We start from the raw sequence: 19925 nt of genomic DNA, 5'->3' as shown, positions 1-19925 counted from the left end.
CACAGCTATTAGGTTCTATTGCTCTATTGCGCATGCGCGCCGAAGCGTCATGTGGGACGTAGGAGGTAAGTATTGGGGTCCCTGGGGGGTGCCGTGACAGGCTCCGCCGCGGAATTCCACGGCGGAGCCTGTCACGGCCGTGTGAAGCCAGCCTAAGACAGGGTTTCCCAACTCCAGTCCTCGGCGCCCCCAACAGGTCATGTTTTCAGGATCTCGTATAGTAAGAACACCTGTGGCAATGTCTGAGGCACCGACAATAATTACATCACCTGTGCAATACTGAGGAAATCCTGAAAACATGACCTGTTGGGGGTCCGTGAGGACTGGAGTTGGGAAACCCCGATCTAAGAAACTACATGCTGCTCACATGGGCAGAACTGTCCAATCAAAGCAGGTGTAGAGCCTTAGACTAATGATGCATAGTGTCCATCAGGTCGTCAGAGAAGCGGTGCGGCCATCTTTTCTTGTCCAGACCCAGCGGGTCGCTCTTGGAAACTTTATAATTTGTGTTCAGACCAGAGAGTGTATACAAACCTCTTTGGCTCCATTCACACGGGGCAGTTCAGATGCAATAAAGACCGCATTGGTGAAACCAAGTGTTTTATCACTATGTTTATAGTAAAATGTGGCAAAAAAGCATGCTGTTTTGCAAGTGTACTTTTTGGTGCAGTTTTTAATTGCAGCCAAACTACCCCATGGGAATGGAGACTTACCCTGCAGCCCCCCGCCGCCACTACCGAGAGCTGGGAAATCTCCAGGGGAGAGGAGAAAAAATAACAGCACTGGTAATGGAGGTGTACTGCTAAGTTTAAAGAGTAGCTACACTTTTAAACAAACTTTTGATATGTCAGAACAACGTCAAAAGTTTTTATTAGTGGGGGTCCGGGTGCTGAGACCCCTGCTGATTGCTTAAATGAAGGAGCTGTGGCGCTCACCACTTGGCAGCTGAAAACGGACACATGGATGTCTACAGAAGTCTATGTGTCTGCCTTCACCTGCTGAGGGGAGCTGACATGCAGCAAAGACAGCCGAAGGACCCCCCCCTGATGCAAACTTTAGGTGTGCCGCTGATGTGTCAGAAGTTTTTAAAAGTGCTGTTACTCTTTATGACTTTCCTGCATTCCGCACACATAAAGTGTCCAACTGCTTTAATACCTGATTACCAGGATTGAAGGCCTCCTACTGTGCGGCCCGGTAGGAAATGACACGAGACGTTCTATCCGAACACTAGTCCTTTGAGGCGGCCCAGGCACGCAGGAAGCTGTTTGCTTTCTAGATTCTGCTTTGCGAAGTGAACTTTGTTTAATAAACCATGACTATATGCAGGCTGCAGCTTGCCATCCGTTAATTATACACCGTGCAGGCCACCTAGTAGTGGGAGAGTCTCCATGCAGCCAGACGTGGAGTCGTACGGGAGGATTTACACCACTGGGTGGCTACAGAACAAAAAGTTGGTTATTCTGTCAAAATGGATCCTGATAATAAGGCCGCCTGCACACGGCAGAGCGGGATTCATGTGGAATCCGGCCTTGGCAGCAATGGCGTCCGTACGTACCTGTTGCTTTTTCTGTACTGCGGATAGTCCGAACGATTCGCCATTGGACATGCGCAGGGCAGATTTTTATTTTTTTTTAAAGCTCTGTTTTTTTCCATGTCAGCACCTAGCACTGACACAGAATCCATGACCTCACCGTAATGTCAATTGGTGGCCGCAGATTGGATGGCTTCCATTGACTTCAATGGAAGCCGTCCATATGGAAACGTGCAAAAATAGAGCATGCTATGATTTTTCCTCCACGAGCGAAAACTGCAATTAGTTTCCGCTCGTATGCAGGAAGAATCCCTTTTCCGTAGCATCCTAGGGGCGGTATTCGCTGCGGAATCCGGAGGCGGGTGGCCTAACAACAAGAAACCCACTATAGGGTTTTTTCCAGGCAGCGCCTGGATACAACAGGTTCAGAGCAAAAGTCGCAGCTCCGACCCCTGTGTAGTGGGTGGCGCTGGTAATTGCAGGCGCAGCTCCCATTGATTTCAATGAGACACCAGCCTGCAATGACCAGCACCGGCCACTACACAAGGGCTGGAGCAGGGGCTTCTGCTCTGACCCCGAAGTATCCTGGCACTGACAGCAGGTGCTGCCTGGAAAAACCCCTATTGACTTGGCAGGCTGTCCTCAGTTGCTCCATACAGCAGGATTAAATGATGCTAAGAGAAAGTGAACAGGTGGCGAGACGGGTAAACATGGCATTATAATTAGGATGCTACGAAAGGAGCAAATTCACAAGGAGAGCAGCTATTTAGGCACATTGTCGTTCCAGCTCGAATCATCTTCACATCCTCCTTGCACATAAGAGATGGAAGGGGTTTTTCAGCCCCATGAAATCTTTTATAAGCAGCCACCCATTATATAGAATGATGGCCGGAGTAATATTTTACTGGTCCCTTGCTGCTCCGCTGCTGACACCTCCTTGGTCCCCCAGCAGTCTCCAGTTACTGCAGCCAATCACTGGCTTTATCAATGACATGTCAACACCTTTGGGGTCTCCAATGTGTGAACAAAGGACACCCCTTTGTTCACACATTCGGCAACCTCCCCCCTCCCGGCTACTGGTTTGTCCTCTTATTTGAAGTGCACGTCTACATTTTCTAACCGTATGTTATCAGTAGTTTATCGTTTGGTCTGTATTTGCTGTTATTGGTTTTATCTTGGGTCAAGAGGGGTGACCCACATCACTGGACTCACACCAGCCAAGCCAGAAACCTACTGCACACTGATGAGGTGCAAACACCCTGAAACAGCTGTCTGTGTATGGATTCTGGCTTGGTTTCCTAGTATTTCCAGTCATTCTTTTACAGACTTGTTAGAGAGCCGTACATTGATTTGCAGGAATGCTGCCATCCAATAGGTGGCGCTGCAGAGGTATTGTTCCATTTGCCTTATTTGCATGGTTTTATTTTGTACTATGTAAATATGGATCAGTATCTGCCCAACAGAAAATAATACCAATAAGTGCAAATACGGAGACAAAAATGGACAAAAGTAGCGAATGCTGTGATTTTAAAGCATGGCTGTGAAGAATATGGCCATGTAATTAGATATGTACATTTACATTAGCTCTGTATTATCAGCTGCAAAACATGGAGCAAAAACGGAGAACTGTTCCCAATTTTGATGGAAAGAAAGACATACGGGAGAGCGAATCTCTAAAACGAAGTGTAGGGCCGTCTCCATCTGTGGCTCTTGCCCCTGTCTGTGGCCTCCTGCAGACAGCCGGGTCGGATCCCGCTGCGAGAATTCTCGCAGCGGGACCCGACCCGAGCCCCTGCAGGCACCAGCGTGGCACTCTCCTCTCCCGTGGCTCCAGCTCTGTGATGCGCCAGCTGCCGCCCAGCCAGCACATGCGCAGAGCAGAGCCAGCGGTTGGAGAGTGGCATTTGTGTGCGGGGCTCACAGAGAGAAATAGAGCATGCGACAAATCGCGGCCATCTGCATAGGATTGCGTTTTCTAACGCAATCCTATGGTAGTTTCCATGGGCGGAAATTCTGCAGGAAATCCCACCGCGGAATTTCCGCCAGTGTGCAGGGGGGCTTATGACTTACTGGCATTAGGGATTTACTGGGAAGGTCATTATTTATGTGCTTCTGAGAAAGTATAACAAAAACACAACAAAAATACCAATTTCCCCACAACATATTTTAGGTTTTGTTTCTTTGTATCTGTGTTAGGCCTCCTTCCCACGAACGGATTTACGCCGCGTAAATCCGCGGCAAAAATCCGCTGCGTTGCACCATGCTATTAGGTTCTATTGAACCTAATAGCACAATGCTCACGATGCGTAATTCCACCGCGGAATTACGCACCGCGATTTCTCCCGTCCTCACCTGCAGCATGCTCTATTTGCTGCGGGTGAGGACGGGCTGTACGCGCTGACGGCTTCCATTGCAGTCAATGGAAGCCGTCCGTTCACGCTATCTCCCGCTGCAACCAGCGGAAGATAGCGTGAAAAAACGCTTCCCCGCCTACCGCCGCGAGTCATATGACGCGGTGGGCGCGTCACGTGACACGGCCGGCCGCGTCATGTGACGCGGTGGGCGTGTCACATGACGCGACGGCGGTGGGCGGGGAAGCGTCTTCACGCGATCTTCCGCTGGTAAGTATGGGGTCTCTGGGGGGCGCCGTGACGGGCTTCACTGCGGAATATTATGCGGCGGAGCCCGTCACGCTCGTGGGAAGGAGGCCTTAGGCCTCATGCAGACGGCCGGGTCCCGCTGCGAGAATTCATTGATTTCAATGAAAGCCAGCTGTGCATAGGCCGCACAAAATCGAAGCATGCTGAGATTTATTATCCGCGAGCGGAACTTCGCAGTCGATTTCGAGTCAAAATCGGCGTCATCAGTGTGGATTTTAATTCGGAATCAGCTCCATATCTGCAGCTGATTTCCTAAGACACTGCGCCCCCCTTAACCTCTAAAGTCTTTGCACTCTCAGCCCTTTGCAAGCTGGGGATGCACGCTGTAAGCACAGAGAACAATGCAGCCATTTGCTTGTGCAAAACAGCTGTATTGTTCGCCGAGCGATAGCGGCGGTGTCCCGCTCCACCTGCATAGCTCTGTAATAGCTAATTAGCTGCTATAGACTATGCAAGATGATTGCTCAAAACTGTCACTCTAACGGTTGTTTTAGTGATTTTTGAGCGATCATCTGTCAGTGTAAATGGAGTCTAACAAATACATTGCACTACTTTTCTTGCGCTTCAGACGTCCTGTACCCAAGATGCACTCACAACTACAAATGCGGAATTAAACCAGCATTCCTTGTATTTTCCCCCCAAAATAGTCAACGTTTTATGTACTGTAGATGAACTTCAAAGTGGTGTTCAAGAGTGAGCATATTCCGTAATATGTACAAGATATTTGAAGTTTTAAACTGGTGTTTTTATTTTCCTGTGGCTATATGACAAATGAGTAACTTATTCTAGTTAAAGGGGTTGTCTCGCCGAAACGGGTTTTTTTTTTTTTCCCGTAGGCCCCTTGTTCGGCGCAGGACAACCCCAATGGATGTGTTAAAAAAATAAAATAAAATAAAATACATATTACTTACCCGAATCCCCGCTCTGCGACATCTTCTTTCTTCCTACTTCTTCCTTCACCAAGATGGCCGCCGGGATCTTCACCCACGATGCACCGAGGGTCCTTTTCCATGGTGCACTGTGGGCTCTGTGCAGTCCATTGCCGATTCCAGCCTCCTGATTGGCTGGAATCGGCACACATGACGGGGCGGAGCTACGATGACCAGCTCTCCGGCACGAGCGGCCCCATTCACCAGGAAGAAGACCGCACAGCACAAGTGCGTCTAAAAACGCCAGAAGAAAGCGAAATTAGACGGAGCCATGGCGACGGGGACGCTAGCAAAGGAGCAGGTAAGTGAATAACTTCTGTATGGCTCATATTTAAGTGCATTAATATGACCATACAGAAGTGTATAACCCCACTTGCTTTCGTGAGACAACCCCTTTAAGGGATTTCCTTACAACTAAAGGCCCATTTAGACCCAATGATTCTCACTCAAAATTCGCTCAAAGCCATCTTTTGAGCGAGAATCGTTGGGTCTAAATGCACGGACCTCGTGCAGTTTTCGTGCTCAAGTCATTCCTCGCTCAATTCTAGTTTTTTTGAATTGAGCGATGAACTCTTATCAGCGGTGCAGGCTGTTATCACAGTCAGCAGCGCTGATAAGATTCTTACAGCCCGTGTCCCACTGGTAGTTCACAGTGGGACGCCGGCTGTAATCGCAGAGATCAATACAGCTGTTTGCTTATGCAGAACAGCTGTATTGTTCGCTGAGCAATAGCGGCGGTGTCCTGCTTTGCCTGCAAAGCTCTGAAGTAGCTACTTAGCTACTACAGACTATGCAAAGGTGATCGCTCAAAACGGTCACTCAAAGTGTCGTTTGAGCGACATTTGAGCGATCATCTGTTGGTGTAAATGGGGTCTAAGACTGCATCCAAATGTACAGTAAATAGATTAACAAATGGTTAAATTTATTGTTTTATAAAAAATGGCCCTGTCTTCAGGTATCCACCTGCCTAGAATACACACCATATTCTGTGTTTGAACTCTGTTGCCCGTGAGCATGACTACCTGTAGTCCCTCCTGTGGTGGCCAGCCATGTGCAAATCTCAGTGTACTCTCCTGTGACAGCACCAGATGGCGCCACAGATGTTACATGGCAGCTTTGGGCACGTACAAGGAAACATGGATAGCTTGCCTAGAGTACATCCAAAGGGTCCTGCCATTCGAAGCATGCATGTCCCTACGTGTTCATCCTCCAACAGACATACTTATTAGGTTTTAGTAAAGTAATATTGCATATGCCTGTGGCCCTAACGCAGACTGCTCTGAATTGCAATCATTTGTAGATGAGATGTAAGCCCACCACCACACAATACATGGAGCCCTTGGTAGGTAGGCTGAATGAGTACGTTTGGCAAGTATAACCACTGCAACTATCGTTAGAGAAGTATTCCTATCTTGAGAATCCTATTTCAATGTGTTCGAAACCCCAAAACAATGCACTCAGCCGTAATGTGTTTATTTCCAAAATGCTCCGTTCTCCAGATATTACAGATATTGATTCCTCTTTCCTCTACTTGTTTACAAGTACATTGTTTTGCCATTAACACAAACACATTAAAATAGGATCCCCTTTAATAGTCTTCCTGTACCTACACCTATAACTAGTTTTTGGCAGAAACCGTTGTGACACAACTAGAGATGAGCGAGCGTACTCGTTAAGGCAAAATACTCGAGCGAGTATTGCCATTTTCGAGTACATGCCCGCTCATGAGAAAGGATTCGGGGGCCGGCGGGGGTGAGCGGTGAGTTGCAGGAGTGAGCATGTGAGAGCAGGGGGGAGAGAGAAAGAGAGAGATCTCCCCCCCCTTTCCACCCCGCTCTCCCCCACCGGCCCCGGAATCTTTTGGCATGAGTGGGCATGTAGTCGAAAATGGCAATACTCGGAGTATTTTGCCTTAACGAGTACACTCGCTCATCTCTAGACACAACCCCTGTAATGGGTGATCGTTTATCATTGTCTTTTTCTGTGATAATGAGTTTTATAAAGGCCTATTTACACTGGACGACTGTTGGGCAAACGATGCCTGACGCTTGTCCCTGTGTCACCGCACTCCTGTGCTCCTGCGCAGGAGCTAACAGAGCTGTCTCGCTCACGGAGTGGCCAGCAGGGGGGCGGGCAGTGCAGGAGATTTCTCTCCTCTCGCTCCTCCGCCCCCCCTCCATTCACATAACACAGCCGCCGTTCACTACTGAACAGCCGCTGTTTAAACTTAACGATGAGCGATGAGCTTCATCGCTCATCTCTTATGCTGCATAATAGATAAAAATCCACAGAAATCCACAAAACTCCTTAATTCTATAGCAGAAAGCTTTCCATTGCATTTTAACAGATGCAGAATTTAAGCCACCTAGGACTAAAATCATGCAGACTACTTCCATCCTATGTGAAAGCTCCAAAAAGGGTCCCTGTTTTGCATAGGATAAACAGCCCTACCTGCAGGCTGAAATGGGATTTCAGGCTAGCAATCAGCAGATTCAGAGGGACCCTCTAAGGGTACACATCAAAAACTGCATCAAAACCAAATCAAAAATGGCATCAAAATTCGCACCATGGTTGTTGATTTTTAAACAGTTGTGGATGCAGATCGACAGCAGACTTCACCCTTTTAATCGAAGGAGTGAAGTCGTTGTAGATCTGCATCAAAAACGCGTCAAAGTCTGCACCAGTGCAGTGGTGTGGATACTAATGCAGTGCTAATGCGGATCTTTTCCACCCCATTTCACTACGTGTGAATGTATCCTAATAGTCTTATATACAAGGGTCTGTCTGGGTGGCATATTCCCTTTAATAGCAGTAAACTGACGCCGCCCATATAAAAGGTATTAATTGCACAAACTGGCTGGACCGCTGCGGATGTAACTGTTTGACATTCATTCGTTTTAATGAATGACTGTTCCACAATGTGGGGTAAGTTCAGCCGTCTGGGAATGTGGAGAGAATACTTCACTCTTTACTGGAGCTGAAATGAAAAATCAGTTTAAAGGGACTGTCCAGGTAACTCATTTGTAATGGAAGTTACAGAAACCGCGAGGCCAAATCAGCTGTTTGTATAATCCTGGCCACCTCTGGTCTTCACATACGGGGGAGTATTCCCATTTTGGCCAGGATAGTCTGAGATGTCAATGACTAACTACACTGCCCAGCAGGCCTAGATTCTCAATTCCCTGTTATTATTGCCTGTCGCTATGTTGTCTTATGTGCGCATCAAGTATGGGCTTATATGGGTTAAGGGCCGCTTACACGGGACGATTCGCTCAAAATTCAATCAAACAAACGGAATTGAGCAATAATCATCCTGTGTAAATGTAAAAAAATGGTTTACTATTCGTTCACTTCCCGTTGTTGCTGACTTTCAGGGTCCTGTCACACATGGATGTGGCAAAGCTCCCTAACCTTCCATAACAGACTATGGAAAAGTGATTCTTCTTGCACACGAGTGTAAACCAATTGTGGTTTACACTCACCGAAGAAAAATCGCAGCATGCTCCATTTTCCTGCGGTGTCCGCACGGACGGGTTCCCTGAAGTCAATGGAAGCCGTCTGACCAGCGGCAAGGCTGCAATGACACTGCAGACGGGCCGTGGATTCTGCGGGAAAAGCAGAAGAGTCTAAAAAAGATAATAAAGAAATCTGTAGTGTGCATGTCTGACGGCGAGCCGTGCGGACCACCCATACAACAGATTTGAGAAAAAGAAAGCAGGTTTGCACGGAAGCCGCTGCTGCAAGGTCTGGATCCCGCATGCAGAAGCTGACCTGCCTGTATGCCCATGGCCTAAGTGTTCCCCACTCAGGGCTTCACATAGAAGGTGAAGCACTTAGAGAGCAGCCCGCGTTCCAGCGGGGATCTCTACCTGTCTAAACACTCTGCACAAGCGCTAACGACCTTAGCAGTGACGTCGGCACTCGTGCAGTCGTTTATACGACTGTCGCCAGTCTAAATGGGACATTAGTCACAATATTCACATATCAGTGGTCTGCAATCAGTACTATGCCAGCTGTTGTGAATCTGCAGCTTTCATGATCCCACCAATCACCAGAATGGGGGTCCTGTACCCTGCTTCCTCTTCACCTCACAACTGCAGTGAGCTTGAATGGAGCGGTGGTTTTGCGTGTGCTCTGCCCCTCCATTCAATGTCTATGGGGTAAAAAAAAATTAAATGCTGTTCTCCTCACCTCAGTAGTTTCGGGTGAATGAATGATGGGCTCAGGACCCCCATTCTAGTGATCAGTCAGGATCACAGCTGTGGATCCCCCAAGAATCGGACATTTATCACCAATCCTGTGGACAGGATTGCTTCAAGCACTTACCGGTCCTGAGTCTTTTGAATCTTTTCATCGCAGTCGTCATCAGAGCTGCTTTCTGTTACATCCGAGTCCAATTCCTGCTGGATGCAACTTAAAATCCTTGATGCCGACACAGAAAACTTCCTGACAGCAGTGGAAGTCGCCCGAGCGGCCCTCTGTTTAAAGCCACCGCATGCACTTTGGGTCAGTCCCCCTACCCCACCTGTACTTGACTGGCTAGCCGACGGGTTGGGCACATTAAGCTTTTCAATCTTGCGTTTCACTAAGCCGCTTATATGTTGGCTACAATGATCCGCCGTGTATTTTGCCAAGAGCAACTGCAAATGCTTCCTGGCTCTTTGCGCGCGGCTTAGGAGTTCTTTTTGCCGATTTAGACATTTCTGATGTAATAACTTTGCCTCCGTTTCCTTATTAGCGACTTTTTGTAGTTTGTCTTTCATAGGCGAAGTAGACCTCAAGTCAGGTAAAGTCGAATTGCCGGCAAATGGCATGGCAAGGATTCCCCCATCTATTCGCCCATTCAATCGGTGAACACCTTCGTCTTCGGTCACAGATATATCCCATAGTTTGTTGACATCGGCTAAAACTTTGCTGACGGTACCTGGAAAAAGTTCTCTCTTAACTTTTTTTTCAGCAAGCAGCGGATGAGCATCGTGCGGGGCGTGAAACCTCTGCCGGTAGCAATCTTGCTCTTGCTTCGATGGAAAACAGCTATTATTCTGCACGTTCAGATCAGAACTTGTTGTCAGTACAAAGACGGTTTGGTAATTTGCTGAAGAAAGGGATTCATCTTGCTGCAAGCTTGCAAAGTCTTCCTGCAGGCAGAGAGCCGGATCGCAATAAGCTACATTCGGGCAGCCGTCTTTGGAACCGGCGTTGGAATTATTATTGAGATTGGCACTCAAGCTCTTTATGTCAAGAGAAGGGGAGAAGTGAACCCCGGGTTCTTGGGTTACGGTATCTGTAAGAGCCGGGGTCATCTTTCCTCGTGGACGAAGACGATTTTAGTGGCTCTGTGAAACAAAACAAGAACAGCCGATGAGAAGACGCCACCGAACCCCATACACAGATCCCATCATTATCGTGATCTGATCTAGTTCCCAAAAATATCCGTCACGACCCACATGCAGACGAAGTTTATTATTAACAGCGTGGTCAGATAGACATCACGGAAATGTTTCCTTTGAAAATCACTGGAGTGACAAAAATGTGCCAACCGATTCGATAAAAGTTAAGGTCAGGGTTTCACCGCTATGAGACAGACGATCATTGTTAGAGGGATTCTTCGGGGTTAATAATTAACACTTGCACTGGATATCCCGAAAGATCATAACTTGCATTCAATTGTGAATTGGTAATGAACTATATGCCGCTATACAGTCCGTACAGGGATGTGCGAGTTCTTGCCCGTGTAAATACAGCCTCAGGGCTCATTCACACAGGTGCATTGTCGCTGCATATTAGGCATGCGTAACACGCAGTGAATGGAGGCAATCGAAGTCTATGGACTTTCATTCTTCCATTCACACCTGCGTTGGAACTGTGAGGGGACGTCCGTATAAAACGCAGAAGAAATAAATTGCGACATGCTTCACCTCTCCCATTTTATACGCAGAAATTGAAGGGCCTTATATTGAAACCTTCGCAATGCCTGCGACAGGGCAGCGCTTAATATGCAACCTTCGTCTGCACAGAGCGGGGGATTTGAAAAAAAAAGTCACGCTGCGCATGTCCGTAATGTCATAATTCCACCCATGCGCAGTGCCAATCGCAGCCCGTACGCGATCTCTCCTGACAGAGCGTAGGGCCTGCGATGAGTACAGCGCTGTGAGACTCACAGCGTTGTAGTCATATGGCTGTCGGAATGAGCCTTTAGGCTAATTTCACACAGGCGAGTGCCTGAAACTCGGCCCGATATCATGCTCGGCAACATGCCATTTTGCCACGGATACAAAAACGCTTCACTTCAGGGAAGTAGTGATCTTCCGCGGCGGCTGTTAGCATGTTGGTTAGTTGGGAGAGAGGTCTCGGACGAATGAGTGTTCGAATCATAGCTATCTAATGTGTGATGATTGCAGCATTAAAGGAGTTTTCCCAATAATGACATTTATCCATAGTATATAGAATAAATCTCTGATCATTGGGGGTCTGACCACTGGGACCCACAGTGATCCCGAAATCCCTATGTGAATAGAGCGGTGGTACATATGTGTGTCCACTGCTCCATTTACATCTATAGGACTGAGAAAGACTGCCGAGCACATCCATCTATCTGTGTCCCATAGAAGTGAATGGAGCGGCTGTCACACATGCACACCACCGCTCTGTTCAAAAGGGGTGTGTAGATTTTTGTATCGCCCGGGGTTCCAGATGTCAGACCCCCCCAGTAATTTTCCCCTATCCTATGAATAAATGTCATTATACCGGGCTCAGACTGCTGTAATTTGCTGCTTGACACCCGCCAGAGACAAGCACCGCACACAGCAAGTATGCAATAATATTGCATATTTGCTGCGGGCCGCCAATTGCCATGTTCTATCATGACCTGTATGCGCCAAGATAGACCATGCTGCGATTTTTCTTGCATGCGTATTTTGTGACAGATTGGTACAGCGGGTTTTGCGCACAGAATACGCTATACCGACACGCTCGTGTAAGCCTGGCCTCAGGAAAACTCTATTACATGTAGACTTCAACCTACACCAAATACAATCATGGAGAACAGCTTTTATAATTCAATAAATACCGGTTATAGTCACTAATGACTTCAGAAGGGCCGATGATCAGGGGATTATTCCGATTCCCAGATGGGAGTCAGGGAGGAATTTTTTCCCTTAATTGGCTTCTACCTCGTTGGGTTTTTTTTTTTTTGCCTTCCTCTGGATCAACATTGGGGGTAACAGGCTGAACTGGATGGACATATGTCTTTTCCCGGCCTTACATACTAAGCTGCTATGTGAATATAAAACAGAGGTGTTATCTGTTAAATCCAATCTCAAAATATTGTAAAAAAAAAATAAATAAATACATGAAAGAATGAAATAAAATACTAAATAGTCTGAATGGTTCATACAAACAGCCTTGTCATGTATACAGATCCCCTATTGCAGAACTCAGGATGCACAAAGTATTCTTCCCTAGGAGCAATTTTGTGGATTTTCAAGGAGTTTGAGAGGGAAAAAACCCTCCATCGGACCACAAGTGAAATAAAAAACTATGGATGGCACATTATGGGTCCGCACAACAGAGATGTGCATTTTGGTCATGAGCGTGAGGCCTAAAAGTGAACCTCAGGACCGACTTCAATGTCCATATTCTACCTGCGGCCATTAGTTAGGATGCCGACATTAAAGGGATTTCCCGGTTGTCCTGAGGACTGGCCACCAGTAGCTGATGGTGGGGCGGCTGCTGGGTATATGGGAGGCATCGTTCCAATCTGACACACACCCATGTTGTAGTCGCTGCGGACCCACATCAGATGGGCGGATTCTGAAGATTTTTTCCACTGTGGGTTTTTACATTTGTGTTTTGTTAACTGAAAGCCAATGGGATGAGGGATTAACCCTTTCCCATCCACTGTCTGACGTCTAAAGACATTATGATTTAAGGCTGTACAGCTCTGATGTTGGAAGACGTCCATCGGGGTTCTCTTACTGTATATTGCCAGCCTCTCTGCTGTCGGAGCCTATCCAACGTGTCACCTCATGCAGTACTGGCTTTAGCCAGCAGATAGCGCCGTTGTATAACGGCAGAAAAAGAGTAAGTCCCCTAGGAAAACCAGGATACAAATTGGATTGGAAAGGGTTAAAGTCATTGTTCTCTGCTGTGTAATCCCCATGGAAGGATAGATGCTGCCTTTTCCCCACCTTCCTAATTGAATTTAACTTTCAGATTACGCAGTGCATCCGCAGTTATATTTGCGGATGCACTGTCGATCGCACGCTTCCATAGAGATGAATGGAGCCCATCCGCGCGTCGTCTGCGGTAAAATGCTGCGATTTCTTTTCCATGCGTGACATCCGCAAATCAAATCAAATCCGCAGGTGTTAAATGAAGTGCGGACGCCTCATTTTTCTCTATGGGCAGCTTGAACTGCGGATCGCCCGCACAGGTGACCCGCGTGGATTCTGAAATTAATTTTTGCCAGCGGACACAAGGACTTAGACTGGCTTCACATAAGCGTATTTTTGTGAGAGCCTGACTGCTACATTTTTGTAGAATGAACAATGCTCTTCTGCGCAGGCCCATGGATTTCTTGCGTAAATGCACAGCGACTATGCAGGTTCCCCGCGTATTTACAGAAGCCCATTGATTTCAGTGAGTAATACGTGGCACAATAGGACATGCCGCATTATTTCTGCACGTGACCGAAAAATACGCAGCTGTGCGTGAACGCATTGAAAGCGACGAGTTCTATTCACCGTCTATTACGGGCGTAAAAAGTACACATGCAATACGCTGCGGATTTATGTTTATCTAAATCATTAACCCTTTCCAATCCAATTTGTATCCTGGTTTTCCTAGGGGGCTTACTCTTTTTCTGCCGTTATACAACAGCGCTATCTGCTGGCTAAAGCCAGTACTGCATGAGGTGACACGTTGGATAGGCTCCGACAGCAGAGAGGCTGGAAATATATAGTAAGAGAACCCTGATGGACGTCTTCCAACATCGGAGCTGTACAGCCTTAAATCATAATGTCTTCAGAGGTCAGACAGTGGATTGGAAAGGGTTAAATCTTGCCAAATTATAAGGCTACCTACACATGACCGAGCGCGATATCACGCTCGCCAGCGTGCGATGTACCTACGGATGCGTCTACTGCCGGAGCCCCGATACCATATAGCTGGTCATGGAAGAACCAAGCAGGTGGTCACATGCCGCACTCAGCCAATGATAACCATGGAAGAATCATTGAAGCCTAGGATTGGCTGAGCAGTCCACGAACACCACATGACCGCCCGCCGACTTCTTCCAACTACCGAGCAGCGGACAACAGGACCCTGGTACTGGGTGAGGAATCCCCGCAATGACTATAATCGGACGCTCCCTAGCTTGTAGCCTCCATTACTAAAGCACAGAGAGGTTTAGGCCTCGTTCACATCTGCATCAGTTTCCGTGAAAAATACAAGAAAATAAATAAATTGGCCAGCATGCCGCGCTACTTTTTTGCTAAAATGCTAGATACCATAATGGAGATCGGACAGACCCCATTATAGTCAGCATGACTGATCCGTCCTAGAAGCGGGGAGAATATAGATGTGAAGCAGCCTTGACTCGTCCGTGACGCGGATAGGAGCGCTGCGCAGCAAAAATCGACGCCACGCTAAGCGAACAAACAGCCCGCAGTCGTGTTCAGTAAGATGCCCGGGCGTACAAGGGTGCCATAAGGTCACTAAAACTGGGCAAAAGGATGCATTCTTACAAAAAATGTGTGGCATGGAGTCTCCTACATGTGATCAGAGTAGCATCCAGTTATCAAACGGTTGGTGGAAAAAATGCTCTGCTCTTCCTGCCCCACCAGGCCAATAGGAATAGCCGCTTCTCCAACAAGGGGCCAGTTATCATCTGCGGACTACAGGACTTCAGTGTAACCTGCTGCGCCATCACGGATCAAGCATTACCGCGCCTGCTCCAAGTCCCGCCCCCGCACAATACTTTCCACCAATCAGATGGCTCTGTACTTTGACGCGCCAGGCTTGCACGCGATCCGCGCCTCTATACAGACAACCCATCGGTTTTCTTCTTCCCGGGTACTTGTGAGTGGGAGTACCGGTCATGACGCGCACTTACCTGCTCCGTGGCTGCGGTACGTAGAGATCGCCGGATCACCAGCCTGATCCCGTGCTGACGCGCAGCCCGAGCCAACTCCACCTTCTACTCCTAGCAGCAAGAAGAGTCAAGAACTGCCGCCCCGGGCTCGCTAGGCAAGTAATACGAGCCGTACACGCGCCTCAACCAATCAACTGCCAGGCGGCGGTATAGCTGACAAATGAGAGACGGTATGCAAATTAAGGACAAGCAGAGAAGTTAGCGGAGAGCCAAACGAGCCGCGAGCTGGGAGTGTTTACGGGACTTGGGTTGATCAATCTGTGTTTCGTGACATGGGCGGGCTTCAGGAGGAGGTTTTGGTGCGGGCGGGCGCAGGACAAATAGCAGACGGTGATGTCAATATTATGAATGAGACATGTGGGGCTCACAACATCACAGAATGGCTGCTCTGTGTGAGAGAGACTTCATGTAACCACACATGAGCCAGCGGCTGTTTATACTGGATACATGTTTCATCTAATAACAAGAATTACCTCACTGAAATAAGCAAAATGATCCAAATCCACAGGAAAAAATAAATACACCTCAGTGGTCATGTGATAACTGCAACAATTTTTTTTTAAGTGAATGAACAAGCTCCATTCCGTATCTGACGTGTCACAGATAACAGAATATCGTACTTCTATCATTCTGCGCTTTAAGGCCTCTTTCACATGAGTGTTATTTTAGTGGCCCAATTAAAAAAAATAAAATAAAAAAAAATGGCAGTTAGCACAGTGCTAAGTTGCGTGAACGAATAGCCCCGACGAAGTCGCAGCTATTCTCTCGGTGCAGTGGCGTCTTGCAGTGCAGTGACACTGCAGCCCCGAATTCCTCGGTCGCCAGGACAGTGAGAAGGCGTCCCCGCGGCAGAAGACTCCATTGATCTCCCTTTGCTGGCCGGCTCCCATAGTCTCCCATAGGAGCCTATGAAGCTGCCGGCGTTGTACCATCAAAAGTTAGGCCAAGTCCTATCTTTCGAAGGAGAGAAATATCATCATCAACAGTCACACCTTTTGCGCTGTCCTTTGACACGCAATTCTTTTAGGCACATCAAAAAAATTGTTTGACAGAACCCATAGGAAACCACAGGTTCGTTTAGATGCCATTTTTTTAAGCACCTATTCTCCATCAAAATGACACTCATTCAATGGAAGCCATCCGTACGCGATCCGCACTGAAATGGAGAACGCGGTGATTTGTTTTCCAGACCAAAAGGTCCGCAAAAAAATCTGCATGCTTTAATTCCGCTGCGGTGTCCACAATTCAAGACCGCCTGTGGACATTGAGCCTAATTCTGCGTTTTCACTCACTCAAAAAATGCACGATTTTCTTTCAAGTGTGTCGGCACCCTAAGGCTGGGCTCACACGGCATATGCGCATTTCAGTAGCGCAAATACACCCCGCTTGTGTGACTGAAATGTGCTTTCGTTTGCGTATTTTGCCTGCTCTCATGGGCATTTGTGTGCGCAAATGACCCGCCGGTTTGCGCATACAAAAATCACATTGATCTTGTGCGTATATGCGCAATGAATACGCCGCATTTCTGCACATATCGTGCGTATTCACTTCCATTTGTCCCCTGCGGTTCACAGATGCACACAAGGCCATGTTGTGTATCTTTTCACACAATTATTACATGATCACTTAAAATTCATTGTATGACCATTTCATACATGATCCTCTGCAGTTGGACCTCTCTTTGTAGCAACTGGAGGCCAATTTTAAATAAGCGCATTCTGACACGTCTGCAAGGGCTCCGTCACACGGGCGCATCCAGGCGCCGATGTTACTGCAGGATAAGACAGTCGCGCTGCAGGTGCGGACGACTCTGCACCGCTGGAAGAAAGAACACGACCGGCTCCATTGCCGGTCATGTGTTCTTTCTTCCGGCGGTGCGGAGAGTCGTCCGCACCTGCCGTGCGGCCATCTTCGTGCAGTAACACAGGCGCATCGGCGCCTGGATGCGCCTCTGTGACTGAGCCCTAATATGGATCCGTATTATGGGAGTGCTCCAAAGGACACTCCAGCTGTGCGTCATTATTTCATCAGCATTTGATCGGTTTAAAGCATGCATTATATTTTCTACTGGACAAACATTGATCTGTCTTTGCCCAAAATAGCAACACAAAGGCAAAAAAAGGCCATGCTCTATTTTTAAAATATGCCTGTCAAAAATACAGAAATGGATACATAAGATTTACATCAGCTCCATAATCTGGTCTGCAAAACAACATACTCATCTGAAAGAGGCCTAGGGGCTGATTCACACGAACGGATGGCGTATTTACGTTCATGTGAATGAGCCCTTATAGCGAGAATGAGGAAAAAAGGGCAAAAAGTGTCACAAAAATAGCGCATTTCAAAAACCAGGGAATGTCCCAAAAAGTAACCCAACTTTACTGCTGCTCTTGGATTCCATTTTTCTGGCTCTAGAACTGCCCAATATGAGCCACATTTATCAGCGGGTGCGCAGCTCTTTAAAAAAAATGAAAAATAAATAAATAGACGCATTTTACTCCAGTACGCTTCAGATTAAGACTAGTATGAAAACCCAACCTTATGGATGTACCCAAAGTCTTTACCCATTTCCAATCCAATTTGTATCCTGGCTTTCCTAGGGGACTTACTCTTTTTCTGCCGTTATACAATGGCGCTATATGCTGGCTAAAGCCAGTACTGCATGAGGTGACACGTTGGATAGGCTCCGACAGCAGGGAGGTTGGCAATATACAGTAAGAGAACCCCGACGGGCGTCTTCCAACATCAGAGCTGTACAGCCTTAAATCATAATGTCTTCAGACGTCAGACAGTGGATTGGAAAGTGTTAATACCATGTAAGGTGGGGTCTGTAGACAGGAACACTTATGGGAATTCATATTTAAATGAAGCACAGCAGTATGATGGTTTAGTAAATGTAGTGTCACCAAGCAGTAATGTCTGCGGCGAATGCGCAGTCACGAGAACACACTGGGGCTGCTGCATGACAGTTAGGCCTCATGTCCACGGGGAAAATCAGGAGAATCCGTAGCGGGTCCCTCCTGCCCCGCGGACATGAGGCATAAAAATAAGAATAAACTTATCTCTCGCTCGCTCCGGATCTTCCCTTCGCCGCGGCTTCATCTTCTCTCCGTTGCGGCCGAATCTTCTTTCTTCGGCTCGGCGGATGCGCAGGGCACGTCAGTTACGTGCCCCGCGCATGCGCCGTCCCGAAGAAAAAAGATCTGGCCGCGAGGGAGAGAAGATGAAGCCGCGGCGAAGGGAAGATCCGGAACAGGTGAGTAAATTCCTATTTTTGGTCTCCCGCGGATCCGGACGACTTCCATAGGCTTCAATAAAAGCCCGCAGGAGCCGTCCCCGCGGGAGACCGCACGAAAATGGAGCATGGCTCAGATTTTTTCATGCTCCATTTTTAAAAAAAATCACTTTTATTGACCATCCGCAGGTATTTATCTACCCACGGGTGGTCAATGCATCCCTATGGGATGTGGATCCGCCGGCAGGAAAAGAGTTAAAATCCGCTGCGGATTTTAATTCTTCTTTTGCCCGTGGACATGAGGCCTTAGGCTGGATTCACACGAACGTATAATCAGCTCGGTTTTCACGCCAAGCCGATATACGTCGTCCTCATCTGCAGGGGGGCGGGGGAGGATGGAAGAGCCGGGGGGAGGATGGAAGAGCCAGGAGCAGGAACTGAGCTCCCGCCCCCTCTCTGCCTCCTCTGCACTATTTGCAATGAAAGGAGGCGGGATGGGGGTGGGGTTAAGTTCCGCAAATTAGCCCCGCCCCCGTCCCGCCTCTCCTCATTGCAAATAGTGCAGAGGAGCAGAGAGGAGGCAGAGAGGTGGCAGAGAGGGGGCGGGAGCTCAGTTCCTGCTCCTGGCTCTTCCATCCCCCCCCCCCCCCTGCAGAGGAGGACGACGTATATCGGCTCGGCGTGAAAACCGAGCCGATATACATTCGTGGGAATCCAGCCTAATGGAGAGAAAAATACCAATCATCGTACTTTATGCTTCTCACTGGCTCTACAGTCTAAATTCCTTCCAAAAGTCCTTGTCAAATGTGCCTGCTGTTTCAGAATGGAAAATATTGGATGTACGATTTACCGCATCTTCTAGGTTATATGTAATTTATCTAGGTTTTTCTTTTTTTCAATTAAAAGAGTAAAAGGGGAAACCCACCTTAAAGGGAATGTATAAAGCGGTGTTCCAGTAAAATAAAGTTACCCCCCAATTCATTTCAGTAATTGCGCTAGGCAATTTCCGGTGCTCTCATTGAAATGAATAGGTCCCCCGTTCTGGTGATCTGTGGGGGTCCCAGTGGTCAAACCCCCACCAATTAGCTAGGTATTACCTAGCGCGTCGAATGGGCTTTCTAGAATGTATAATTTGTTATCTTTGTAATAAATTTACAGAAAGGGATGGCTTTGCAAGTATGGACGACTGGCACGTCTTTGTTCCTTGAAAGCTTCTTTCCCACGAGCGTATATTGGCCGGCGTTTTCACGGCCAGCAGATATACGCCATCATCTGGGGCATAGAAGCTCATGAATGGGCGCACACATCTAACATTTATGTGCCCGTTCACACGGCATGGGCCCGGCGCATATACGGCGAGGCCACCATGCCGTCGCTCCTTAGCCTAATACTCAGCACATAAAACATTACAATGGTT

At 47.7% G+C, this 19925-nt stretch overlaps 1 protein-coding gene across 2 annotated transcripts in view; it reads right to left on the bottom strand.

Annotated features, from left to right (window-relative positions):
• The window catches only part of KANSL1L (KAT8 regulatory NSL complex subunit 1 like), a 62994-nt gene extending 47647 nt beyond the window's left edge, over nucleotides 1-15347 (bottom strand). For both annotated transcript variants that reach the window (XM_066575635.1, XM_066575637.1), the window contains exons 1-2: nucleotides 15235-15347; nucleotides 9447-10456 (exon numbers count right to left, since the gene is read on the bottom strand). In XM_066575635.1, coding sequence (XP_066431732.1) covers nucleotides 9447-10423 — 977 coding nt within the window. In that variant the 5' untranslated portion in view covers nucleotides 10424-10456; nucleotides 15235-15347. The remainder of the gene's footprint in view (nucleotides 1-9446; nucleotides 10457-15234) is intronic.
• Nucleotides 15348-19925: the final 4578 nt, after the last annotated feature.

The sequence above is a fragment of the Eleutherodactylus coqui genome, chromosome 8 (assembly GCF_035609145.1).
Source record: "Eleutherodactylus coqui strain aEleCoq1 chromosome 8, aEleCoq1.hap1, whole genome shotgun sequence".
In the NCBI taxonomy this organism is placed as follows: Eukaryota; Metazoa; Chordata; class Amphibia; order Anura; family Eleutherodactylidae; genus Eleutherodactylus; species Eleutherodactylus coqui.
This window is presented reverse-complemented; position numbering and strand designations above follow the sequence as displayed.